The sequence below is a fragment of the Diplotaxodon limnothrissa genome, linkage group LG11 (assembly GCF_057381915.1).
Source record: "Diplotaxodon limnothrissa isolate DT_005_m linkage group LG11, D_limnothrissa_male_GT1.1, whole genome shotgun sequence".
In the NCBI taxonomy this organism is placed as follows: Eukaryota; Metazoa; Chordata; class Actinopteri; order Cichliformes; family Cichlidae; genus Diplotaxodon; species Diplotaxodon limnothrissa.
The window spans coordinates 26,502,006-26,529,715 of record NC_140606.1 but is presented as its reverse complement, the minus strand read 5'-3'; the positions used below and the strand labels follow the sequence as shown (position 1 = coordinate 26,529,715).

The following is a 27,710-nucleotide window of genomic DNA, read 5'->3' as shown; positions in this document are numbered from 1 at the left end:
TTGGTGCAAAACAAAGCAGACAAACATGGGCCTTGCACATAGCTAGTGTAAAAGTTCTATTATTATATATACTATTTTATATTTACATATTAAGTTATATTGCATAAGTCAGAAATAATGAAAGGTGTGTGTTTGGAAGAAGCCATTTCAGTGTACTAATGCAAAAAAAAAAAGTTTTGGTATTTTATATGTGTGCTTTTAAAGTGCCTTTTTAAAAAAATGAAAGAGTGTTTTTAAAGATCACTCCCAGCTAGAAATGCTTAATTAATGGACTGAATTCCTCTTTAATCCTGCTTTAAACACGGTCTACACTTAAATGAATTACCAGTATTTAAGGTTTGTTGACATTTCCGGTGCCAGCTCCCATCCTTTTTTACCTTATAAGAGGATCAGCATATGTTCTGTGTGAGGTCTTCAGCTACCAACAGTGTTAAAAGGTTGCAGGATTTGGGGGTTTATGTATTGAGGTCAAGCTTGAAAAGACGGATTTGGAGTTCGGTTGTTTGACCCCCCAAAAAGAAAAGATTGACTTGCTGTCCTCTCTGAAATGCCTTGTTGCCTGCCTTGAGGCAGAAAAAAAGCACTGAGGGGGGTTTAGCAGCAGTTCCTCTCCACTTCAGGTCCATATAGATTTTGAATAAATATATTTATGTATGTAGAAAACAAAGACTTCCTCTCATCCAGCAGTAGCACCACATACCCTGACAGCAGAGGATGTCTCTGCTTGTCCGCTGTTTGGATGCGACAGCTTTTGTGCCGAGAAAGAAACAAAACAAGGCGAGTTCTGTAAGCCGGAGCCGTCTGCATCAAATGTAATATTTGTATGAGGATGAGAGAGACGTAGTCCAGCACCGCCAAGCCTGAACAAAGCCTCTTTAAGGCTTCTCAAAAAAACAAAAGCTTACCTCTTTAGTTTGCAGATTTCACTGCAGGGTACAAAGTAGAACGAGAAAAAAAAAAATGCTGGCGTTTACAGCTCAGATTGGATTTTAGAAACTCAGGTGGCCAACTGTGTATGTTTATAGCTCCCAACTGTTACAGCACAGAAAGGATATTTATCCACCACTGCACTTGAAACTCTTTCCACATCTGTAGAGCATTTGAGAGAAGCAGCTATTGCAAAGTAGGTCGTAAAATAAAATACAGTTTTAAAGCAGTGTTTTAAAGTATTTGCTAGTGTGAAACTGTTACCTCATTTGAGGGATGTGTAGAAGCACATTGTGGTCTACTGATAACTAAACACACATCTCAGTCAAAACAGGTCATTACACACGCTTGACGATGTTGAATTAAAAAAACACTACGTGAATTGTATTTATTTTAGAACCGAAGAGTCGTTGTTTGCATTTGTTTATAACTGTTTGAAATGATGTGAATATATTGTAAAGGCTCCAGTTACTGCACACTGATCAGCTGCTGCAGCACATGATGTGTCGGTGTTTGCAGAGCAGCATCTTCTTCTGGGTGTGCACAAACTGATGAGCTTAACAGGGTTATGTTAGCACTTTGGCAGTCAGACTACTGAATAATGATTGCGCATACTGTTTGCGCCCATTACATGTAAATGTGTCGCACGTGCTCGAGAGGTGTGCGGTTTTCACCTGTCCTGTGAAACCTGTTACTTCCACCTTGATTTTTCTTGCACTCTGCACTCCTAGTGTCACTGTATCAGATGCAGTTGTGTTGCTTTGCAGTTTTCACATTTTTAATATGTATATTTTGCTCTTTTGTTATCTCTTTTTTTGTTTGTGTAAATAAACAGAAACACTTAGCCAAGTTGAGCGTGTGTCAGAGTTAGAGATGACCTTTGCTGCTCTGCATTTCGTGCGAGACACTTGGCTTAGAGAAACCAAGAAGAAAACGTTTTACATGTTTCAAGGGAAAAGCGCCACCTGACTAATGAGCGTGAACATGATAAGTTTTGTGAGTTTATAAGGCCACAAGTCAAAGCCAGTTAGTTATCATGAATGTTTAATGTTAACTGTCGCTCCGTGGTAATCCATCGGGCAACCACTTCTCCACTGCAGCGTTTCCTTCTCGTTTCGCTGTGGAAAAACCTCAGTGAGCTGTGAGGCGCGGTATTACAACACAAGCCACGAGCGCCGCTGTTGATGAATCGGGTTTAAATAATACATTTGGGTGTTGTGTTGATATTTTTGTTACGAGCTCAAAAATCAAATCAGAAGACGCAGAGGGAACTTCCTGTGATCTGTTTTTAAATCACTGATCTCGTGTTTGTGAGGTCACATCCAAAGGGACTCGCTTTTCAGAATAGCAAAAAGACACTGATTACGATGCTTCATTTAGAATTTGCTCGCAGACAAAACTGAGGCGAAAGTTGATATTAAAGGTTTTCGTCATTAGTCTTGTAATACATTATCCGTCTTCAGTTTAAGCTGCGATCATGGCTCAAATTTCCATAATGCTTTGACAGATGAAGAATCTGCTGAGTACCTGTGGGCTACAGATATTTTACATCCCACTATTTGTTTACGTGCCTGCATCACACTGAATTCATTAAAAGCTGTTAGCGACTCCAGTTTTCCATGATTTCTAAGCAGATTAATCATTTATTCACAATGATCGGAGTCACACTGAATCGGGTCTGTGTGGCAGACTAAACCCCATACCTGTGCTCCAAAAGGGTGATCTCATTTCTAAGCACCTATATGTGGACAACCAGACTGAGATTGAAATTTCTCCCCTAGTGGGGCACACAAGTCAATTGTAGATGTTTACATATTTGTCTGACAAGCACAAAGGTGCCCAGTTTGATTCCATGAGGACACACAAATCCCTTGGCTGTTGTGTCAGAGGGCCATCTGGCATAAAAATCTGCTAAATCCAAGATGTAAAGCTACCTGCTCTGAATGAAAGCTGAAATTACCCTTTTCCCTTTTTTGCTTATATCAAAAATTTTCTGACGATGGACAAGATAAGCTTCAGTCTGATTGGTCGCTTTAGCTATACAATATAATCTTCCATTTCCTGTTTGGCTTTACCTTGTGTACCTCAGCCCATCAAAGAAGCACACAGCCTTTGGTAAGGGGCCCCCCAGCTGGCTGGGAATGGTGCCATCTAACTGTGTCAAACCCACACAGCACATCTCCCTGCAAGAGTCCACAGCAGTTACTCACAGCAGTGAACTGGAGCATGAAAGCCCATCAACAAGCTGCAGTACTGCAGGCTGGCCAGCTAGTGGCGTGCACAGACCAGAAGGGCTGCTCAGATGTGTGTGTGTGTGCCTGAGTGTGAGTCTGCATACTGTCTGGATGAGCTGTCCTATGAGGCGAGGAGTGTGTCTGAGAGAGTAGGGTGGTGGTTGTGGTGGAGGGGTGTTAGAGCATGAAGCCACATGAAGGATGGCGAGCGTCCCAAAAAACATGTCTAAATGATATTCATTTTCCATAAAGGCTGAGCTGAGTGAGATCAAGAAAAACAGCAAAAAAATAAAAAGTTGGTCACTCTCACATGCCACAGCTTGAAAAAATGCGGGTTAGCACAGTGTCCAGACATGAGAGGGATGCCACAGCCTGCCAGCCAGCGTTGCAATGGACGCCGTTAGTCGTGTCTAGACAGCTTTTTTAAAGACCAGAAAAACTTGTTTATTAATTCTCTCCCTTCGCTCTCTGTCACTCTCTTGTCGGCTCTCCTCTCTGTCTTTGTTTCTCCCATATAAGAAAATAAACCCTCTCTCCCACTTTCCTCCTCTCACTCGTTCTCTCCTCCTGTCTCTGTGACAACGGTGTTTTGTTTACTTCCTCACTTGGCAGCGTACTTATTGTATCTGCTGCTCTGTAAATATTTTTCTGCTTCCCTCATCCATTCATCCATCCACCCCCCATCCTCTCTCTCTCTTTTTCTTAGATAAAGGGAGCAAACAGACTCCACCCCCACTCCACCCCCCCCACCTCTTGCTCTGTCACACACACTCACTCTATCTCCCTCTTTCTCTTTCATACTCTCTCCCTCCCTCTCTCCCTGTCAGTGTCATTCTGTAGTGGAGATGTGGAGTGTCTTTCTGTCTCTCTGTCTGTTTTTCCAGCCTAACTCAGCTGAGGAAGGTAAGAACCAAACTTTTGATTGCATTTATTCACGTCAAACCTGTGACTGCACGCGCGTGTATGTGTGTATGTGTGTGTGTGTGGTCATAAAGCTTGATGGCGTGTTTGTACAGCGCTCTCATCACGTTCCTGAAACAAGTCCACAAGTGAAGGATGGGCACTTAGTATGCAACTGTTATAGCTCTCTAAGAACAAGCTTCTGTGGGAATTAATGGGACTTTGACAATGTGTGAAACTGTGGCACATTAGTCTGCCACGCTACGAGTCAAGCCACCCTGGATTATGAGTCCTCCACCTGCACCTTGGGACCCCCGGAATAATTACCAGCTTTACCCCTGCTTAGACAGCCCTTAGTTTTCTGGGCTCTGTGTTGTGTCTCAAAGCAACAGTGCACGTGAATATGCATGCAGATGCTTGTGTGCACCACTGTAGAAGCACATCAGATAGTAGTTTGTTGGCACGGAAGGGCCAGATCCGGCAACAAAAGGATATGGAAATAAGGCAGAAGACAAATGAATATTAAGCCGCATAACCCCTTCTCTTTGCTATGCACTCGGTGACCTACCACCCCCCTCCCGTGTCACACATGATCTCATGGATGTGACAGCCGCAGGCCCCCTCTTCTTCTTATCATTGCCCCCCCCCCCCCCCCCCCTTTTTTTTTTAATTTCTTCTGCACTGTTTCTCCTGTTTCTCCAGTTCTCTCCTGGTAACTTTTAATGCTTTGCTTACATAAATGGAAAGAATGTATGCCTTAAAAAGTGCAAGACTGAGTGACTGTTTGTGTGTGTGAGAGAGAGAGAAAGAGAAAGAGAGCGAGTGACAGACAGTCTAAAAAGATGGATAATTAAGTGAGACTCCATCTATGAAGTGTTCTGTCAGATCAGAGTGGGCTGACTTGAGAAACCTGCAAAAACATGATGACTCAAACTGGCTTTGTGTGTGTGTATATATATATATATATATATAGCCAAACACACACACACACACACACACACACACACACACACACACACACACACACACACACACACACACACATATATGTATATATACATATAAGTGTATATACATACATGTGTATATATACATATATGTGTGTGTGTGTGTGTGTGTGTGTGTGTGTGTGTGTGTGTGTGTGTGTGTGTGTGTGTGTGTGTGTGTGTGTGTGTGTGTGTGCGTCTCCATATGTGTTTGGCTATAGGTGCATACATGCCTTTAGATTTGGCCTATACATAGCTCCCGCTCCTACACCCTGTCCCCAGCACTAGAGAGGGTGTCAGCAGTCAGCACGCAATTACTTTCAAAGGATATGTCTCTATGTTGCAAAGAGCTGCACCTGTTCGCGCTCATCTTCTTCTTTGGCTTTAGTTTACTGCGAGGTGTGTGTCAGTAATAGTCTGTTACAGTGGTAACTTATATGTCAGCCTCACGCCGTGGATTCGAGCCGCGCTTGTAACAGATGGCTTGGACTAAGATGAGACAGAATGACTGCGAGGAGAGAGGCCGGGCAGTGTAACGAGCCCATACTGACTCTGTGTAATTGAAACAGAGCTCGACATAATATAGTATTAACCCAGTAGCATGGGCGTCCCTATAAATCCACATGAAGTGAAACATCCAGTTACATCGTGAATGGACGGTTTGGCATCTGCCTCAGCTTTCGTCGCAGCAAATGACGTCTGGACCGGCTGGATATAGCTGCACGTTAACTATTTTTAAAGTCGTTCTTTCTATTGTGAAATGTGAGCCATCTGCTTTTCAAGTACACTATATCTGCATCAAAAATCCGAATTATTGTCTATTTTTATGTCACAAGATATGAGGAAGTGTCATTTTTTTCAATAGTTTCCTCTAGGTTAAAAAAAACCTAAATCTTTGCCGCTTCTCATGAAGACAAATCACAAGTGAGCGACAACTGATTTGCATCTCTCAAATGCAGCCATGTGTAAGTGTTGCTCCATTCGCCCACATGCATTGTTGATGTGGAGCCTCTGAACCTTACGAATCTGTGTTGAGGATTGCGTGTTCACTTTGGATTAACACCTCACACCCAAGGAAGGGCCTGAACGGGAGACACACCTGATGCCCCTCCGGCCCTTTCTGTCATAGACGAGCGGAGTTGCAGCGATGCTCACTGAACTATGCAGTTCCAGGAATTAACCTTGCACTGTTAGTTAAACTTGTTTCATGCCTTGAAAAGGTAATCTCTTCTGAATATCACCAGATGGCAACAGGCTGCTCAAAAAATGTATCGATTTTTTATTTTAACGACAACATTGATTAATGAATTCATGCATTTCTCTCAACGTAAAATAAAACGTTTCTTCTATAATTCTACTTAATTACATTTCTGAAAAAAATGCAATATATTTTAACTCCCTACACTTAATTCCATTCAATTCCATTTTATTTCTATAGCTCCAAATCTAATACGTATTGTAAGGTAAAGAGGTAGAGGAAGATATTACAGAGAAAACACCAGCAATCAGACTACGCCCTATGAGCAAGCACTTCCCAACACTGAGAAGGAAAAACTCAGAAACCGAAGTAGGCTCAGGGTTGGGAGTGAGGATGGGCGGAGCCTATCCCAACCATCATAGGGTGAGTGGACGGGTTGTCAGTCTATTGCAGGGCTTCACATAAAGATTTTACAAAAAAACCCCTTATGATGTTATAAAATATCTCCCTAAATTTTTGCATAACTTTTTACAAAAAAAGCAGCCAGCTGTTACCACTTTACCAAATAGCACCATTTAAATATCACATCTGAAACATTTCAATGTCAAAAAACTAATTTGTACAGAAAGACTTTGTTTCATCGCCCTTCAAATGTGCTGTGAATCTACCACTAACCTACACCAGCACTATAAAAGTATAAAAACCTACTGTCTCCCTGTTGGTTACGTTTTGAGTTAGCTATCCTTCTTCTTCTTCTTTTTCTTTCTTCGGCTGCTCCCTTTAGGGGTTGGCACAGTGCATCATCTCCTTTCATCTCACCCTATCCCTAGCATCCTCCTCTGTCACACCAACCCTCTGCATGTCCTCTTTCACTACAGCCATCGTCCTTTTCCTTCTGTCTTTGTCCAGTATATCCACTATCTTTCCTCTGCACATGTCCGAACCATCGCAGGCTTGCCTCTCTGACTTCATCTTCTCATCCCTCTCTACCTTCAGCCAACAGTAGCGCAGTTTCCACCGGCAGCCACTGTTTTGATTTCTTTATGCTATTCTGCTTTCTTACCTCTCTTTACTTTGTTGGGTTCTTTTGCTTTTACCTGTTTAACTTTGGAAGTTGTTGTCACCTTTGTTTGACTTTGACTTTTGCCTCGTTCCTGTGACTGTCATTATTCTCTGCACCTATTTCTGATTTCCACTTCCCTTATTACACTGTGAAGCATTGTCATAGCATCTGTCAATCTTGCCTGGCTCCCTATGATGGCCTTTTGGATATCGGTTTGTTTTCATTTTGGACTTTTATTTTTTGGGAGTTGGACTGCCAGCTAAATAAAGGTCCATTTTTGTCATTTGGTGTCTGCCTGGGTCCTGCATTTTGGTCCTGCTTTCAAATACTGTGACAGCTACATCATTACAATGCTGCTTACAGACTGATGCATCAGTATTATGGATGTAATGATGTAAGAGGCCATTTTTCTGCAAGTAAGATCCTTTTAGCTAGCCACTCTATACATACTGCTTTACTGCTGCTTTAAATTAAATAAAGGACATGAATCCTTCTTGAAACACCAGACTGCATAAATTTAAAGCCATGTTGACATTCTCACTCTAAGGTCATCTGGGCCATCGTTCCTGCTGTCTCTGGTTTTAACTGGGTATTAATTAGGCAGAGTGCCCTCCCTATCCCAGGCGTAATAAGCCACTCTTTCAGGACATGATCAACTAGAGAAAGTGTGATAAGAAAATAAATGGCATGCTTGTCACAGTGGGAGTGCTGCAGAACGGATGCCGCGAAAAGCCCTCAGCAGCTTCTTGCGCCCGTCCTTCCATCCTGCATGTGCACGGGGCTGCAGTAACCAAGAAATCACATGCTGGTGGGAAGTGGAGGACTCAACTCAACCCATCATTGACACTACAACACTTAACTGTGACCCAGCTTTATTTTTAGTTCCAGCATGCTGAGAGCTTTGTAATGACATTAGGCCACTTTTATTAAAATGAATGACACATCTGCCATTTGTGATATAAGAGGTTCAGCCAAGACTCTCCACTTTGAGCCAGGCAATGTCGTGGCAGATAGCGTCACAGATAATACGCCTGTGTGGACAGGCAACGAGTTAGAGCCAAAAAAAATAAAAAAATACTAAAAGATGAACACGTGGCATGGGCTGCTGTAACACTGGAATGCAGTTTTTAGTTTTGAATTTCACATTAAAGCAGTTGCCTGGCAGTTTGGGTGCTGGCACCAACCGAACGGACAGAGAGCTGAGTTAGGCTGTTGAAGGCTTCACTAATGAGAAATGACACAGTGGGTTTGAATTAAACTGATCTCTTGCATTCCTTCATCTGGCAGCGGTGAGGGTTGAGGGTTGAGGGTGGAGAAGATGATGTTTGCGGCTTCTGTTTTTGGTGGTAACTGGATATCTATTAATGGAGGAGTCAAGCCTGTTTAGAAGAAACTTTTACGCTTTTGTCTTTGTACACATTACTCCACTCGAGTGAATTATTATCCTTTTAACAACCAACATGCCACTAGCAAAACATTTAGCGTTTGGGTGAGGGGTAGGGTTTAGGTTGGGTTAATGTCCCCCACTTTTTATAGTACTTTTACTTATTTGGATTAAGTGAAAACTATTTAAAATTGAAGCTGTTATGCCAAAATAATTATATGAAACTTTATTTGAAAGGTGACATTTGCCTATTTAACAAAGCTCAACTCTAACTATACCCCTAGCATTCGTCACTTTTGACCTGGTGGATGAGTAAAAACTTGTATCACGATTGTTTTTGTCTTTCCAAAACGTTGAAATTCTCAGACAAAAGTGAAATATCTCTGATCTGCTCCTGACTTTAAAATCAAGTCCTTTGATCAAAGAAGAGGAGAAAGTTACACCTGAGTTATACCTCGGTAGTGGAGTTGGCAACATGTTTAATCGTGTGCTGGTTGAGGATGACGTTTAGTCATATTTCTGCATGTCAAATACTTTTTGCAATTATGACATATCTATGGCACAGATCCATCCATTCATTTCCTTCTGCTTACCTAATTCAGGGCTGCTGGAGCCTTTCCCTGCTGTTACAGGGTGAGATGCAGGGTGGCATGGCGGTGTGGTGGTTAGCACTGTCAGCTCACAGCAACAAGGTTCTGGGTTTGAATCAAGATTGGAGGCTTGCTGCGTGGAGTTTGCACATTCTCCCCAGCTTCTTCCACAACACAAAGAGCTGCATGGGGTTACCATGGGCAACCTCAGGTGTGAATGTGAACGTAGATTAAACACAAAAAATATAAAATTATTAGATACAGACATAAAGAAAGAGTAAATACTTTTAACTTAGTAGGTTATACCTTTATCTGCTCTTGTCACAATACTGAGGTTATAAAATTGATGCCACCCTCATGTCTGCACTGCAGACATTAAATCAGAACCTGCAGATGCTTGCCTTAGTGCCACACAGACACACAGGAAACTGCTACCCTGGCCTTGAAATACAACATGCCAGACCCACAGTATATCAATCCTGAAAGATCTAGCCAAAAATAAAGGCTAGATCATAACAAATCCTTTGTTATTAGGTTTTGAGAACTGGCACGCAGATTTTACCCACCTTCCACCTTCATTGCTAAGCTAAGCTAAGTGGCAGTTTGTGTCTCCTATTTAACACCAGACATAAGAGTCAGTCTCCACATTTAAATTTAGTTCACTTCCAATTTATTTAGTCATATATTCCTTACCACCTTCAGATTTGGAGGCCTTTGTCGGACCATTTCTGTGACTTTCTGAAACTGACAATACAATATTCTCACCCACTTCACACTGTGATTGGCCAGCTATGAAGAAGTGTGAAAGTAAGCTGGGTTTGAACTTCTTTCCCAAGCTTACTTTTTTTCATTTGTTACAGCTCTTTGTGGCACTTTCAGTGTGAAGAACAAAGTGAAACACTATGAATCTCTTCCAGGAATGTTGAGAGACCCATTAACGTCACCATCTTGGTTTTTGGAGCTAGAACTGACTATATTTAGAGTGCTAAGTTATCAAGTACCGCTAGCTAGCTAGCTTAGCAATGTGCATCCATAGACTGTATGGATACCTTAAAGATACCTGATTAGTGCGAGCTAAATAAATAAAACATTAGGATTTCACTCATCAAAACTGGAGCACAGACTTCTTCTTAACTGTCAGATAATTGTTCTAAAAACATGTAAAAGGCCCAAACAGCACAAACACAACAAAAGTCCAATTTAGTTAGCTGAGGTGACACATTGGCTGCATAACTGCTAGAAAATAAAAGCAAATACATTTTAAACTGGAAAATTTGAAAAAAAAAAAAAAAGTCCATCCAGCTGTTGTGTTTTGCACCAGCCTGTAACATGTTTATTTGGACATTTTAACATGGCGTCTGTGAGGATTCAGTCACGTTTGGAGTCAGCCATTTGAGCTGCACTTTTTGGCACTTTGTGCTGGCTTCATTTTTTCAACTGCAGTGGTTGCTGCTTGCCACCATCCCACTAATGCCTGTTATTTCAATCTGCCTGCGAGCTTGCCTGAACAACTAAAACAGGTTTTTATTGCAACAAGATTGACAGAAAGCAAATAACTGTTTCTCTCAAGAAGTCAAACTATAATTTTAAAATCTTCATGTCTGCCAGTTTTACTTTAGCAAACATGCTGTAATCAAGACAGAGAGTCAGTTGTTTTGATGTGTCCTCCTACCTGTGCCTGTTGCTGCCTGCACGTAGGGATTGATCATCTAACCTGGTTGTTTGTGCTCTTTGGTGCAGCTGCGCTTTCATTCAGTTTTTTTGAGATAACTCCCTTTGACATGTACATGCTTATTTCTGGAGACATGTTAATCCCCTTCCTTCCTTTCGTCCAACCTCCTCCTGCTCGCTTTCTGACTTGGCGTATCACTCTCTCACTGTGGTTGTTTGTAATGAGGGTTTGGTAAGGGCCTTGTCCTTGACTGACTGTCTGTGGGAGGGAGCATCTGGAGTGTATCAAGAAAGGGTGGAGATGGGTGGATGAGTGGACAAAAGACAAAACACAAGCTGACCGCTGCTCAAAACGCTTGCAGGCACTGTGGGAATTTTTTTGTGTGTGTGTGTGCATGAGTGTGTTTCTGTAACGTGTTGTTACCTGTGAGCTCGCTGACTATGTCTTCTCTGCTGGTGCATTCACTTTGGTGTTAAGGCATAATTTACACTCGGATCCCTCTAGTAGGCATTAATATTTACAGCAAATTTCTTTTCAGAGTGAGTCAGGAGGGGCTCCACTGCCTTGCAAAATTTGGCGTTAAAGTAGCATACATCTGCTGTCGAAGAGGCGTGACATGAACAACGGCACTACACTTAGCACTGGAGAGTGTCGGTGTACGCATGGCTGCACAGAGAGGAAAAGTGTTGGACTCAGAGAAATGGATGGAGAGAGCAGAGAGTGTCACTCAGCTGAAGTGAGCACTCCAGTGGCGGAGGGGACATTCATGAACTAATGCAGGTCACCTCTATAACAAGGCAGAAGAGCATTTACACCCACACCGTGGACAGAAAGAGAGGGGGAAAGAGCAAAAGAAACACATTCATATGCGCAAACACAATCCCGCCAGCCTCTCCTTCCATAATGATGCTTTGTCTACTATATTGTCTCCCCCTTTTCTCTCTCTGAGTATCAAACCACTTTCCACACAAACAGCAGAGCTGCCATCAGTAACGGAGAAGAGTGTTTCTCTTTATCTGACAGACCCTACTGTCACATTTTGGAGGAATAATATCCACATGCAAAGAGGAGGAGGATACAAGGGACAAGGGACAAAATGGAGGTAGAGTTATCGAGCAGAGCGAGTAAAAAAAAATCAGAGTGGAACAGGAGGACGTAAGAGGCCAGCGTGCATTAACGCAGCACTCAGGCTCAGATTGCAGACTCAGCACTTCGTCAAACTGTCAGGGACAAACTTCGAGCATCTCAGCCATCGGATGGACCAATAACGGAGATGCTGTAGTGCTCTGCGCACATGGAGTGGGCTGTCTGAGAGTTAAATAAAGGGGCTTTTACTGCCAAGTGGACCTGCCAGTAAATGTCCCTCTCTTTTGTTCATGGTTGTCTCACGCACACACAAACAGACGCGCACCAGAGCCACGGTGCCCAAGCTCCAACTAATCTTTGAAAGGTGTGCATAACACACCACTTCAATGCTAATCTTAGGATGTCATGGTGAATTATTCAACATGCTAATGTCACGCAACGAGACATGCATGAAGCACTTTGAACGCTCCTCCATGTAATCTTCATGTACAGGTTTATCCCGGGAAGAAAGAGCGGAGGCGATGTAAGGACCTCTGTCCCCAAGGCCCAGCGACAAGAAACTAAATAGTAGAGGCATAAATATTAATGTCAAAATAGTTTGCTCCGTGTTATTTATGCATGACTGTGCCCTGAAGCAGAAGGTTAATTGAATTTGGAATGACACTTTTGCAGCATTTGTGTCTGTTGCTTATCTGATATAAATCAAATGGTGCTTAATGAGGTCACATATAACATGTTAGTCAATCTGACAAACTGAAGATTATTTTTCACAGGGCCAAGAAACTAATCAATAATGAGTTTGCATGCCATCACGCACAGCTGGAATTGTACACCGTTTCCAGCTAGAGTCAAACAAAGCATGAAAGGTGTCTCACTGGTGGATACTGTCAAAATTCGGAGGTTTAAGCATCCCTGGCTTGGTGAGTTTAGCTTTCTTCCTTTAGCTGATTTTATCCCAATTGCCTCCAAAATTCCACTAGCCAAGCTTCCCAGACGTGCGCGGCACTAAAAACTGTTTATTCTGATGCCTGTGGCTGCATATAATCCTTAGCTGTCACAGTCTATTTGTATTCTCTTCTTGATACAATTCATATCACTCCAAATCCTGGAGCACTTCCATGGAAAAATGTGTGAATTTACTAAGAGTGACATAAAGACCAGCCAGTGGGTGAAAACGGATAGACAGGCTGAGGGGTTTGGAAAGGGGGGAAAAAGAGAGGAGGGAAAGGAAGGCTTGAAGCACAGATTTGCGGGGTGTCCATCTGTGACTATAATCCGAAAAAATCTGTTTACAGAGCAGTCAGAGAACAGTAGGGGTGGGGTCGATTCATGTCATGAGCCACAAATAATATAGTTTTCTTATTATTTGTTTTATTTATTGGGGCATGCGGCAGGATTGAGTGTGCTCACGGTGCCACTGGGTACTTCTGTGTTTGACTGGCAGAAGGAGAGAGACACAATGTATCTATTGGTGTTTTGGTGGACCGGGGAACCTTTTCAAATGCCCGTGTGCGAGTGCTGATTATGTAGATAATATTTTTCCGCCACCCTTTGTCTGGTTGTCAGCGAGAGAGGCAGGAAAAAAGAGAGGCCCCTTTTCTCTGGTGAATTATTGTGTGACACGCAATGGAAGCAAAAACATAAAAATTGTATAACGACAATGAGAAGAATTATTTATTTGTAAACGGAGGCGAATGCCGCCGGCCTCCCACAATGTCTCGTGTGTATACCTGTCTACAGCCCTTTAGTTGATTAGCGTTGTGCTTGATGCAATCAGGCACTGAGCGTTTTCCTCCATTACCTCCATCTGTGCAAGCATCCAAATCTGAAGTCTGATGTTTTTGGTACCTCTGCGTACACGACAAACTTTGGCCCGCGTTCAGTCGGTGGCTCTTGAACAGCACCGAGCGCAGACTGTGCCAGACTGAAGGAGCGGCAGCCACCACGGTTTTGGAATGCTAATGGAAAATTCAAGGGCTTCAGTTTTTGTGTGGGAAGCTGCCATGTGTCAGCACGCAACACTCAGCATTAAAGTCACTTTGCATGTGTGTGTCTGTGTGTGTAATTTCTTTGCCAGCTTGCTTTTTGAAGCACTTAAAGCAAATTATGGGAAAACACACTCCAGCATAAAACTCATATGCTATTCTTGTGCTTTCGCTCTTGATCAGGGTTAATGAGCAAAACCTGCAACAAAAGAGGAACACAGAACATATTAACCCCCCCGAAACATGACGAAGGTTCCCTTTGGGACAAGCTATGAAAAGCATCAGCACGGCAAGTTTCAACAAATCGTGACAGTAACTGTTATGGCCTTTTAAAGTTGGGAAATTTGACCTTTAATCACAGTGCCCCATCAGGTCAATCAGTTTAATTTTTCAAACACCAGAATAGTGTGCCAGAGTGCATCATCACTTTATAGCAGTCATTAAATTTGACAGATGCACACAGCTGGAGCTCTCCTGGATTTTATTGGATGTGGTGGGAGAAAAATCAAAGAAAATGGGACTAATGGTTCCAACAACTTGTGGTATTTTACAAAAGGAAAAAAAAGGATTAATTATACAACCGCCTTCAAAAGGGATACTCTGCAAAGTGCTTTTCTGCTTCAGTTTCACTGGAGCAAATCCGTGTTTTATATGTTTTTATGGCCTCACAGCCTCACACACTATTTGGTTTTCAGTCCTTCAGAGAATATCTCATGATTACAAATTCTGTTTAACAGTCACTTAGCTTTTATAGCACCGACTCCGTTTCTCAGTTAAATTCTTGAGCTGAAATCAAAGTTTAAACTGAAAGCTCGCGCACACGTCTGCCTGTTTTCTTTGCGTTAAAATGAAAGCATACGCAACTGTTTCCTGTCTGTTTTTTCTAACCTTATCTTTGTCTCTGCTTCTTCGTCCCACAGTGATGCTGCTGGACACAACAGAGTCTACCTCAGAGCTGGGCTGGATCACCTATCCAGATACGGGGGTAAGCAGGGAGCTGAGTGTCAATGCGTTTTCCAGCTGTTGCAGCATTAAAGCCATCTGTAGAATGTGTTATACACGTGTCGCACATGCTGATGTTTGAAGTGTCGGGTTATAATCGCATTGTTAGTCGGGCCTTGTGCTGTAATGCTAATGAGGGCTTAAAACAGGATGCTATGAAATAATACATTTAGTTTTATAACGTTTTTCATCATTCTGTCAGGCAGCTGGTGGTAAAGTTTAGACATTAAATCGATAATGGTGATAAATGGTACAGGACTGCAACTGATATTCGTTTTAATACTGATCGATTTGCTGTTTACACTCTGGATTTATTGCTCGGCACATGCGGGTTAGAAAATAATGGAAAGCCAAGGATGTTCATTGAACAACAAGAAAATCTTGATTGATTTTCAAAATTCATTAGATGCCAGTCACTAAACTCAGATAAAAGTCTTTTGGGTGAGGTTGAACAGATTGAAGATATTGGAAATGTCAGATCTGTAGACATGTCGTGGTTTTGTTTTGTCTGTGTTGTGTTTTGGTTTGTTACGCTGGCTGGTTTTGTGGTTCTTCCAGTTTCTCTGGTCTGTCATCACATATTAATGTTACCTTTCATGTTTCAGTGTTAGCCACTTATCGTTCATTTCTTTCTTTTGTGCCTCGAAGGTGAGTTTTCTCCAGAGTCTTGCTCTAGTTTTACTTCCTGTTCCGTTCATGCCTTTGGGCTTTTATTCCCCAACCTCATCATGCATCCACCGTGGATTGTTTCCACCTGTGTCCTTCTATCACCTGTGCCTTGTTATTCAGTATATTAGGTTTGAGCTACTGTACATTCAGTTAATAAAACACTTTAAGACCAGAACAACAAACATATGCAGACGACTGCCTTCATGAATGATCAGTTTGTTTGGTTATCAACATCTGTTGATGAATGTAATCCACTCCCCACCATCTTTTCACTTTCACACATAAAAATCAAGCATGGATGGGGCTTTCTGGGACTTTTTGAATAGTGGAGAGATTAGAGTGACTGAGATGTGCAGCAGGCCTCCACAACAGCACTTGGAGTTTACAGAAGTCGCAGATCAAAGATTATTAAGAATTAGGTTATAAATGCTTTATGTTTAGTTATGGCTTGAGGTAAGGATTATTATCTTCCTGAATGGCTGGCATATGTCACTGGTAATGCCTCAAGTGCGCTGAACACAGTCTTAGACGGGGCAGGAACTCACCTTTCCTTTAAGATAACCTTGAAGGTCTAAATGCTCCCCCAATTCTTTTTATCTGTTGTTCTACTCCACTGTGTGTGTGTGTGTGTGTGTGTGTGTGTGTGTGTGTGTGTGTGTGTGTGTGTGTGTGTGTGTGTGTGTGTGTGTGTGTGTGTGTGTGTGTGTCGTCATTCATAATTAAACTTCTCAGATTGAGCCGTAGATCTCCCATCTCCCTTTTGAGTTGATTTGTATTCAAGGTTGTTGCTTTGCCTTGAGCTGTGTAAATATGTGTGTGTGTGTGTATGGAGGTTTGGGGGAGGAAGGAGGAGGTCACTTGCGTGACTGTGCGAGGGTCAACTCCTGGGGGCCAATCCGATTGTTAAATTCATTCATTTCTTTGTGATTGCATCTCAGTTCTAATACGGCTCGTAGTTACACCCTTCCTACTGAAACACTACAATGATGCATCTATTAGACTCCGTTTGAAATGGACATCACCTGTTCAACCACAACAGGCTGAATGCTAAACATTTATTTGTTACTTTTGGCAAAAAAAACCAAACAAACAAAACAAAACTGAGTTGACTCTTGTGACCAGCTATTGTCAGGATGGAGTCTAATAGCTACTAACCAACATCTGGCAGGAATACATTACCACCCTCGCCTGGCCTCCAGTGTCAGAGCATAATTGTACATGATGTTTGAATAATTAGGGCCTCGTGTGTTAGGAACTTGTGAACCATGATGGCAGCTGCTAATAGGAGAGCATCCAATTGTGTTTGAATGTGCGTGTGTGTGTGCATGAGCAAGTCAAGCATTTGCATGAGTTTTTTTTCCCTTTATAGTCCCTGGATGAGAAGTGCTTCTGAGATGGAGATATGGTTATTTGACCCGGGGCATCAAGCTGAGAGAAGTAGAAAGACAGACCAAGAAAGGGGGATAGAGCGAGAGAGGTTGTGTGTGTGTCTTTGTGTGTGTGTGTGTTTTCTTTTTTAACCCCTTCCACACACCCCATCTCTACTTTTGCTTTAGGGTCTGTGGATATTCTTTAATGTGTTTTCTCTCTTCCTGCGCTTTCTTTCTTCCTTTCTTTCTTTCTTTCTTTCTTTCTTTCCCATTTTTACAATGTACTGACAAGCATCTTCATCTCTGCCTGTTTTTCCTCCCTCTTTTAATTTTTTCTCCCTTTGCCCTTCACAGCCACAGAGCCACTGGGTCTTTGCCTCATTTTTTTTCTTTTTATCCCCCAAGTCAGTCTCCACTCTGGCCCTTATTTTTCTTCAGTGTCAAACCAGCAGAGACTTCTAGTCTCACTGCAGACTTTCCTTTTTATTTTTTTCCACCCTCCTGTTATTTTCACTCCCCGCTCTTCGTTTTTGTGTATAAATATGCGCATGTGCCTTTCTCTGCTTGCGTGTATCTGTGTCTGTGTGTCCACGGTTGTGTCCGAGGCCCTGCCCCTCCCTGTCCTCTGTCACTGCAGAGGTTGCGTGGCTCTCTGGCATTTCGGTTCAAATTAAATCACAAAGATGAGTCGTCCCTATAACGATTCATCCGCCCCCTACTCCCCAATCTGGCCCGTTTTTTTTCCTCCTCTTTTTCTTTCTTCCTTTATAAGAGAGGAAGAAAACAAGATGTGGAAAAATAGGGAAGGGGGCAGGAGACAAAGGGGGAGTGAGGTGGGGGTGTAGGGTCAGAAAACAAATGAAAGCTGTGTTTTTTTCACAAAGGTACAGAAGCGAGCTGCACGCGATGCCACACACGAACAACGGCGGCTTCTCTTTCCACCTAAAAGTCCCTGCCTGGCCACATACTCAGCATAGCTTTTACCGCACCCACCGCCGCGTGTCACAAAAAATGCTCATACACTCTTTCTGTTTGCTATTTTTCCCACATTTCTCCCTCTACCATCCGCATCCCTGCATCCCACCATGAGCTCGGTGTGATCCAACTCTTTCGTCCGTTTTCCCTCATACACTGGTCTGACAGAGTGAACCAAAGCCTGAGAGAGAGAAAACTGCCCTTTCACTCCATTAGACTGACAGCGACTCCGGCTCTTTCTATCTCCTCACTGATCTTATCATTATTTCAGCTGGACCAAATATGAATGCATTCTCTCATGGTGCGATGCTCAGTAGATTTCTGTTCACACTGGCTGTCAGAGCCACACAGAGAAAGAGACATGAGCATGCAGAGATACACTAACATGCACAAACAGTGATTCACACACTCTAAATACACCCTGATAGGGTGTCAGGACCTTTTGTCCTCTTGCCATTGTCATAGGGAGAATAATGATGATGAGGCCTAATACATAATTCCTCTGTGTTACAACAGAAAAGACCCTGCTTGTCACTCAGGGCTACACAGGCTTAAAGCAGATCCTTTTCATCCTTCAACGCAACGCACTGTATAATTGGTGAAACTAAACCCTGCAGCTACATTAACATTTTGTCTCATCTTACAAAGTCTCATCCAGAGCCTTGTCTCCGGGCTGCTCCATTTTCTCCATGTGCGACTCTCTTTTACTCACATCCATTTGCGCATCTACCGTGGATTCATCTTCCCGAAAAATGCAACAAAATCTGCTGATTTTATTGCACAACAGCTGCCCTAAGTCAGGCACACAAGTGTCTGCCACCTGTCACATGTGAACAATGGCGCACATGCAAATGCCAAAACTAGTGCAAGAGAAAAAAAACAAGCACATGTCACTGTATAATACGCATTAAGTGTTATTATAATACAGCATTATACTACTGTAACATATTAAAATTGCAAAGTGCCAGCATCGCCCGTGAACTTCTTTCTTTCTTTCCTTTAGATATGTCAAGGCATGAAAAAAAAGTTTATCTCTTTCAGATGTGTCTCTGATAATTCGGCCTCCACCTCGGAGCAACAGCTGCAAATAGAATTTATTTTTCATCTGAGCGTCGAAGAAATTCTAGCATCAATATGTCTTTTCACAGGCGTCCTTGTTGCTCTGTATTTCGTACTTTGTACTAAGGAAATGGTCCACTGACATTATCTTCTGTTGATTAACAAATATAATCAGTGCAGACTTTTTGAAACCATACATTGATTATCCTTTTTTTTAACATGAAGGATGACGGTCATCGCTTCAGTCCAATATCTCAACAAAGTTTGGGTGAATGAAAGTACAGAAATCCATACTCCCCAAAACTTCACAGCTGAAATGACTGGTTAATGCTGCAGTCACACCAGGGAAAACAGTGGCTGAAGACCAGAAGTACAACAACTGTGACGATAAAATTATGACCTTAATACATTTGGTTGCTTTGAAGATGGGGACCAGGTCATCTTCAGAGTGACTTTGGTGTGTCAAGAAGGTGATTAAAAAAGGTCTGCTATCAGTTTGCAACAGAATGGAGTCAAGTTGGCAGTTACATGCAGTTTGTTTGTGATATGACATCGATGAACTGTGACTTGTATTGTGTACATACACAAGTCGAATCAGAACCTCACAGATCTGAAACAGAAATTTAGAAATTCCTCCACAAACAGAGACGCAGATGCTGCAAAACTGCAAAATCACACTTTGCACACTTGCTTTGATATAGGAATATAACCAGAATACAACTGGTGCAGTCTAACCCGGACTGAATGCAACATGTTGGGAATCTGTCTGCGTTTATAAATTAGGTCAGAATTACTTCCAAACCTTCGCCAATCTGAGAGTGAATGTAATCAGTCCAAGTCCTGACCATGAGTGTTTGGAGACAGGTTCATTACATGCATTAATTATTATCACATTTGATAAACCTTACTATAATGATCATATATAATGAGCATATATATATGTCTGCATCTATCCTCAATAGGTGGACCAATCTGATCTTCACATACAATCCCAGTTCTTGTATATATTATGTTTATTTCAGCAACTTTAAGCATGTTTAGTTTTCACTCATGAGGACAAGACTATAACATTTAAATTTGTTGCATGAATCCGTAATGCAATTTTCATCAATAATAACTATGTAGATCCCTTGTTGTCAGGTCACAATCAGGTTCTGCAACATTTAAAACCATGTATACAGCACAATTTCCAAAAATACTTCAGTGTAGAGACATTAAAAATGCAAAAAAAACAAACAAAAAAACATTAAAAAGACGGTGCAGTTGAATATGTCAGTTAATGATAGCTTTTCTGTGTAATGTCATCATGCTACCATGCTAGAATAAGTACCAAATAATAGCTAGCTAGTATGCCAATGTAAGCATTTAGGTAAAAGTGCTGCTGTGCATCAGTCTTGTTAAATGTCACTTTTAAGCACCACAAACAGGCAAAAATCACCAAAACACTAAAGTCTCAAAGGCTTCACCACAGTGAGAGCTGAACCGTCCCTGTTAACACAGTTTTGTCTTCACCACCTGAAACATGTTGCTCTAAATGAAAGGCTGGAGCTGTTTAATTAAATTACTGTTCTTTTAATCATTGATTAAGTAATTAGAGAGCCTACTCTGCAGCACTATAGAGACGACCTAGATCAGTGAGGACAGGGAACAAAAGCTTTTCCTGTGATATTACAGCAAAAACAAAAAACAAAAAAACAACTGCTCTATCAGACTTATCTCAAGTAGCCTCCATAGAGAACACCCAGTGAAGGACAAGGCTGATGTCAGCAACAGCAGCAATATGTTCAATATTTACCTTGTAAAATGTAAACCGCCTTCTAAGTCATGAGTAAGATTCATGGCTGTGGAAAAGTCATAAACATACCGGCGTTTTAACAGTTTATACAGGCCTATTCTGGAGCCCTGTGCTTATAGTTTTATTTCTGTTTTGCTGAGGTCAGTTTACACAAGCTCATAATATTGTTTCTGTCTTCCAGTGGGATGAGGTCAGCGTCCTGGATGACCGAGGGAAGCTCATACGAACCTTTGAAGTCTGCAATGTCAACCAAAATCCCCGTCAGCAGGACAACTGGTTGGCTACTCCTTTCCTGTACCGCCACTCGGCTCCACGGGTGTTCGTCACGTTGCGTTTTTCTGTGCGAGACTGCGCGAGCCTGCGTTCACCGTCGCCCGCCTGCAGGGAGACACTCACTCTATACTACAAGCAGGCCGACTCCCAGAGGGAGCTGGAGAGGACTTGGGTAGCTGAGGTAAGGTGACACACTGGATGAGCTGCGATGATGCATTTGATTCTAAAGATGATGTATTATACTGTTGTTAATTTTCTGTCAAATAGTTTTACAGTGGTGGCTACTCATATTAAACATGGGCAGCTTCAATCATATGGGAGCCAAAAGCTCAGCTTCAGGCTGCTCTGAGTGTTTAGCTTCAGGAAGTTTTTACTAGAAGTTGGCAGATCGAGCCAAATGTCCCTGGATTGATACTCGCGTGAAAGCATCGGTACTTTGTTTCTTTCCCATGAGTTCAGTATGTAGCACACTGTGTGTTGTGTTAAATAAATTATTTATTTATACATGCACTATGAAAAAAGTATGAACATTTTTTTTTGTGTTGACTGTCACATTTATTTATAGCCTATAGCACATTTAAACAACAGAAATTCACCCGAGGCGCTTTAGAGATGGGCACATTTTCATCTCAGGTCTTCAAAAAAACTGAGTTTCAAAATACATGAAAACCTCAAAGGTGCATTTTCTTGTGTTAACTCTTTGAAAATCACAGTGGTCTTTAAAATATTCAGAATTTGCAAATTGATGATGTTTCATTTCATAAATCATGAGACACTCCTCTCCCCTAAATATCCTGCGTTTATAGCTTAAAAGTGTCCTTACTGGTATTTGTTTTGGCAGTGCTGGTCTTAGTTTAATTGTGAGGGATAGCCAATCAGAAGAAAGTTGGCTTAAAAGGAGAAGCGCTAAAAACTGATTGTTTCAGACAGAGGATGGACTGATAGGCTGCACTAAGATCCAGGATATGATAAATATAATTATTTTGAAATGTGAACAATGCAAAGCTACATTATCAGAGTTCAAGAATAATAATCTGGAGTTGGAAAAGGGCCCTTAAAGTGTTTGTGGTTAGCACCAGAACCTAGCAAAAGAAAAGTTCTAAAAGAAAAGCTAATCTGATGGCTAAATTCAAAGCATGTGCACCACATGGGCTAAAATGTCCTTAGCAGCACATGTTTGACTTCTAGCTAGCTGGTAGGACTGCATGTCATGTCACGGCTGTCTCCTGCTGTGTTTCCTGTCTGTCTCTACTGCACGGGGCTCAAAAATGACAAAAAGATGAAGAAAGGTTTCTCCTCTGATGGGCATGTTTTGAAATTTTGTTGCCTAAGCTTGTGCCACTCGTGCATTAGCCTAAATTCAGGTCACAGGGCTTAACATCCTCACAAGCCCAACAATTAATTTGGCAGCAAACACTCACCCAGTTCTGGCAGTATTTCTAGAAACACTCTTCTAACATCTGGATATAAACAAACTCATCTGATCTTGGAAAAAAAAAGAAACTAGCAGCAACCCAAGTGATGGACTCTAACCTAGACATTTTTAATAAAACTAAGCTTCGATTGAAAATAATCCACCTGTAAGTAATGTTAAAAAAAAAAAAAGCCAAATTGTAGTGTTAAATAAATTACATATGTAGTATTAAACAGACTAAATATGGCAACTGTAACAACAGTGAGTATTTATTGAGGCTTTTGTGTTTTATGACTGGTAATTAAAGATTTCAGGTTGGGGTTTGATGGTCACATGAAAAAGAAAGTTTTCATGTGACTCTGTGTAGTCCTGTAGAAACAGTGCACCCAGAAGACGTAAGAGTTGCAGCAAGGCTGCAAGTCAAATGTATTTGATTAATTGCTCAACAACAAGTGCGAGCAGCTCAATAAAAACAGATGTTTTGGCAGTTTACTGCTCTAGAGCATTCAGGTGTGTGCTAAGATAACGTCGCAATCTTCTCAGGAGTGGATGTTCCAGCAAGTTCGAGGTCAGACCATGCAATGCTCAGAGAAATGGCAAAAACCCAAGAACTACATCTCTGAATCTACAGGCCTCAGCTAGTTAAAGTTCATGACATTTGATCAAGAAAAAGACAGAATACTGGCTTGTTTAGAAGGATTCCCAGGAGAAAAGGCTCTTGTCTAAGCTCGGCTCAGGTCTGCAAAGTTACATGTGAATAAACCGCAAGACTTCTGTCTTGTCACATCCTTTGAATAGGGCAGCTGTCAAGCATGGTGGAGGAGGGGTGATGATTTGGGCTTGTTTTATGGCCAAAAGGCCTGGGTACCTTGCGGCCATTAAGTCGAACATTAATTTCTTTGTATAGCAAATAGTTTGAGAATCAAATGTAAGACAGATGTAGCTTAGCCCAAACTGTGTTATGCAGCAGAACAGAGATCTCAAGCACAGCAGCAAATCTACAACAGAATGGCTGAAAGTGAAAAGAATCAAAGTGTCGTAATGGCCAAGTCAAAGTCCAGGTCTGAAATGCTGTGGAGGGACCTGAACAGAGCTGCCTGCAAATCTTAATAAACTGAAGTAATGTTGTAAAGAATAATGGGGCAAAATTCCTCCACAATCATGAGCGAGACAGAAAACAGTTACCTGTTAGCACGGTGGCACAGTGGTTAGCACTGTTTAGGTGTGAATGCGGGAGTGAATGTGAGCACGAATGGTTGTCTGTCTCTGTGTGTTAGCCCTGCGACAGACTGGTGACCTGTCCAGGGTGTACCCCGCCTCTCGCCCCATGACAGTTGGGATAGGCTCCAGCGCCCCCCGTGGAAGCGAATGGATGGATAGATGGATGTTTTTCACTGACTCCATCAGTGTTGTTTATTCTAACTTTATTCTTTTGCATATTTCATCCAGATGAAATATACATTGATACATTAGATAGAAACTATCAAGACTTTTACGTTACATTCAATAAACATACTGTATCTCTAAATAAGTAAACCACATATAATAGACTAACAATGACAGATTAGGACGATAAACAGCCTGTTAAGTCTTCCTAATCACAGATTTCCCACTTGAAACTCTTTCACCACTTTATCTAGTTTTTACTCTAGCACTTAGCAGTTTTATACAAATGTAATAGTGGGTTTACAAAGCTTGTTGCAAGGCAGTCACGTCACAGTTTGCGTGCACTAATCCTAACATGCTGGGCTGCAGACTGCACTGAGATATCCTGTTGTTTGTTTTGGTTTGGTTTTGCTGCTCAGCATCCTCCAAGAACTACACAAACACATCAACTGGAAATATAAAAAGTTGAGTAACTAATCTCTAATTGAGTCTCATATGGCCACAGTTGATTTGAACAAGTGTTAAATCCTGACTTTTTGTCACCGCTTGCTGCAAGGCCACCTGCAGACGGAGTCATTAAACTCGAGCTGTGTTGGTGATTGATTGTTATTCCCCTAATGCTCCATCAAAACAATGAATCCTATCATGTCCCATGGTACTGAGCAATTGTATAATCACTGATTGGTGAAGAAAAAGTGACACCATCCTCAGACTACACTGGTGCGAAGCACAATCTAGTGTCACTGTGGTCTCCATAAATGTCACTTCAGCCCCACTAATTACATCCTTAACACATACAATGAACGTTTTCTACGGAGTGCGGAAAAATCTCTGAACCCCATGTGTTGTCAGTGAAGACTGACACTTCCCATATGATTTATTTATTTATTTAAGCACTTAGCGTTGTTGGTGTTGTTTAATTTAGTGCTTTTCCTCTGCTGCTTTTCGAGCTACTGAGTCTGTGAATTGCCTGAACTACATCAGGAGACATCAGTGGGAGGGATTCTCTGTTTGTATAGATGAATGCGTTTCTCCTTGGGGAAGTCAAATGCTTTTTAAAAATGCAAATCAAAGCCTGATGAGGAATCAGAGGAGGGCTTTAGAAGAGCAGGAAGCAGTGCAGAGATGAAAGTCTTTGCAGGGACTTCAGCACGAATCCCCACTGGGACCTGCACAGATCTTAAGTCAGTGATTACACTGCATACTAAACTACTTCATAGTATGCATATGCCTGCGACTAAAAAAGCACGATCTGAGCTTATCTTTAATCTTACCATGTGTTTCCAGACCATATTTATATGTAAACCAGTGCCTCCATAATTTCCCCCTTGTTTACTTGATGTCAGCCACACTCTCTTTAAGCTATTTTGTTTCCTCCTGACCAATAATTATCCTTTTTTTCTTGGTCTCCTGTCTAATTTATGTTTTCTCCAGCCATCGAGCGGGGAGAGGGATACCAGGGAGGGCTGGGTAAAGATCGACACCATCGCAGCCGATAAGAGTTTTTCCAAGGTGGAGCCCAGCTCACCTCACCAGTATCAGCCCAACAGATACAGCCGTATCAACATTAAGACACGCAGCTTTGCTCCCCTCACACGCAAAGGGTAATCATTTCTGTACGACACTTTGTTTCTCACGATTTAAAAGCATCACTAAACCTTATGAATGCTCTCTGACCCCCTTCTTCTTAGATTTGTCTTGGCCGTCGTCGACAGCGGAGCTTGCGTTTCCCTCATGGGGGTGTCTATCTTCTACCGCCGCTGTCCAGCCACGAGCCTCTACCTAGCTTCGTATCCACCGACTCCCTCGGGTGCCGAGCCAACTGCTTTAGTGCCTGTGACTGGGACGTGTGTCCCTCACAGTAAGGCACAAGGAGACACGCCCCCTCGCATGCACTGCAATGCTGAAGGAGAGTGGATGGTGCCCGTCGGTGGATGCGTCTGTGATGAAGGTTATGAGCCGAACCTCAATGGATCTGCCTGTCTGGGTGAGTCCGGTGGACACTGTTCAGGTTGACGGACACTAAAGAAATCAATGCTTCTTTGATGCAAAGCTTAGACATATGCTTTTATAAATGTCACAGAGCTGTGAGAGACAGATTTTAAAAAAGGTCAAAATCGCAGATATTCTTTTATTTTTTCATATATTCTCTTAGTTGCTTGAATGGGACAAACATGATCTATTAAAATAATCGTGTGGTGTTTCGGGTAATGCGCTTATTCAAAGCTGGCTGCCTGGCAGGACTCCAGGAGGTCACTGTGGCTGGTGAAGAAAAAATCTTGCTCGAAACATCTGATAAACCCACAAACTGCTGTTGCAATGCTTTGGTTCTAAACGTATAAAACTTAAGCTCCAGGCTTGATTTCCTGCCAGCTCTCTTTTCTTTTTCTTTCTTTTTTTGTGATATTTGTTGAGATAAGCATCTGGATCAATACTGAATGGAGCTGCTGTCACCCCGATACTCTGCTGTGCTTGATGTAGAGACCAGAAGGAGATGAGGGCAGACAGGTCAGGTCAGGATAAGATGAGACGAAGAAGGACGAGACAATCCAAGCAATGCATCTGGAGGGATTTAACAACTGCATCAGGGCTTTTAAGGACAAATACAGAGAAACTGTTAAATCAGAGGTGCTATATTGACTGTTTACTCTTCCAGTGACTTTCAGTGGAGAGGCAGAGAGACAAAGGAGAGGCAGGCCGATAATACTGAGGTCAGCATTTGCAAAACTGGTCAAAAAGTGTTGCGCTTTTAAAAGTGGGTGTAAATAGTAGGGGCAAGAAGTGGGGAAAAATTTGATAGATGTCCAGACGGACACGAAGGGATGCAGGGAGAGAGCAAGAGGAGGGAGAGAGGGAGAGAGTCATAGAGAGAGAACTGTGACACATTTAGGTCATAGCGATGTAATGGCCACTCGTCTGTGAACAAGTGACAGAAACCGCAGGGGGAGAGAGAGAGTGGAGGGAAAATAGGGAGACGTGGAAGGAGAATGAAAGATAGGAGGATGCAAGTTAATGACTTTAAAGAACTGAGCAGGCAAAAAAGTACCGAGGGCGTGACGGCAGGGCTGTGCGACTGTCTTTGTGCGAATGTGTGAGTACACACAAGCGTATCTCGCCGGGACGCCGATGCTCACCCCGTCCACATACGTCTGAGGATTACAGTCAAAAAACTGTATTCTCACAGGAATTTCAACGGCTGTAATTCCTCAAGTCTAACTAATGGCAGCGCAATTAATCCTCCAGTCCTGCCAAGTCAGCTGTGAAATGTGTTCATGCTCTTTTTGCTTTACATCTGCACCCAACCTGCCACTTGCGTTTGTCTCTGTTTGATTGATAACTACTGACAAATCACTCCTCGAAGCTGCTTGGCTGCCGGAGCGAAGACTTTTCCAGTGACTGTCTCTGACTGATCAAACACGTTGCGGCTTTCTTTCTTTCCTTTCTTTTTTTAATGATTATGTTTTGTTGGTCACTTCACTGACTAATGATGTGGATTGGCATTGTTGTCCTCTCTGCCTCCCTGGGAACGTCGAGAAAAGAGGCAGATGGTTAACTGCCAATGCAGCCGTCAACGATTATTAACAGTAGCCGATCCTTGTTCTCTTTGGAAACTGGAGCATGAACTTCCTTAACTCTAACAACTTGTACATTTTGTTCTTGTTTAAATTAAACATCAAGGCTGTTTAATAGTAACGCAAAGTGAGCAAATTATCAGCTGTGCTGCACTGAATTATTGGTTTGA

General features: G+C 42.2%; 1 protein-coding gene across 1 annotated transcript in view; it reads left to right on the top strand.

Moving 5' to 3' along the window:
• The first annotated feature begins 14,268 nt into the window (after positions 1-14,268).
• The window catches only part of ephb6 (eph receptor B6), a 33,122-nt gene continuing 19,680 nt past the window's right edge, over positions 14,269-27,710 (top strand). Inside the window, exons 1-5 of the mRNA XM_085364918.1 lie at positions 14,269-14,314; positions 14,946-15,010; positions 21,077-21,349; positions 25,403-25,572; positions 25,660-25,955. Of these exons, the coding sequence (XP_085221044.1) occupies positions 14,269-14,314; positions 14,946-15,010; positions 21,077-21,349; positions 25,403-25,572; positions 25,660-25,955 (850 nt within the window). The remainder of the gene's footprint in view (positions 14,315-14,945; positions 15,011-21,076; positions 21,350-25,402; positions 25,573-25,659; positions 25,956-27,710) is intronic.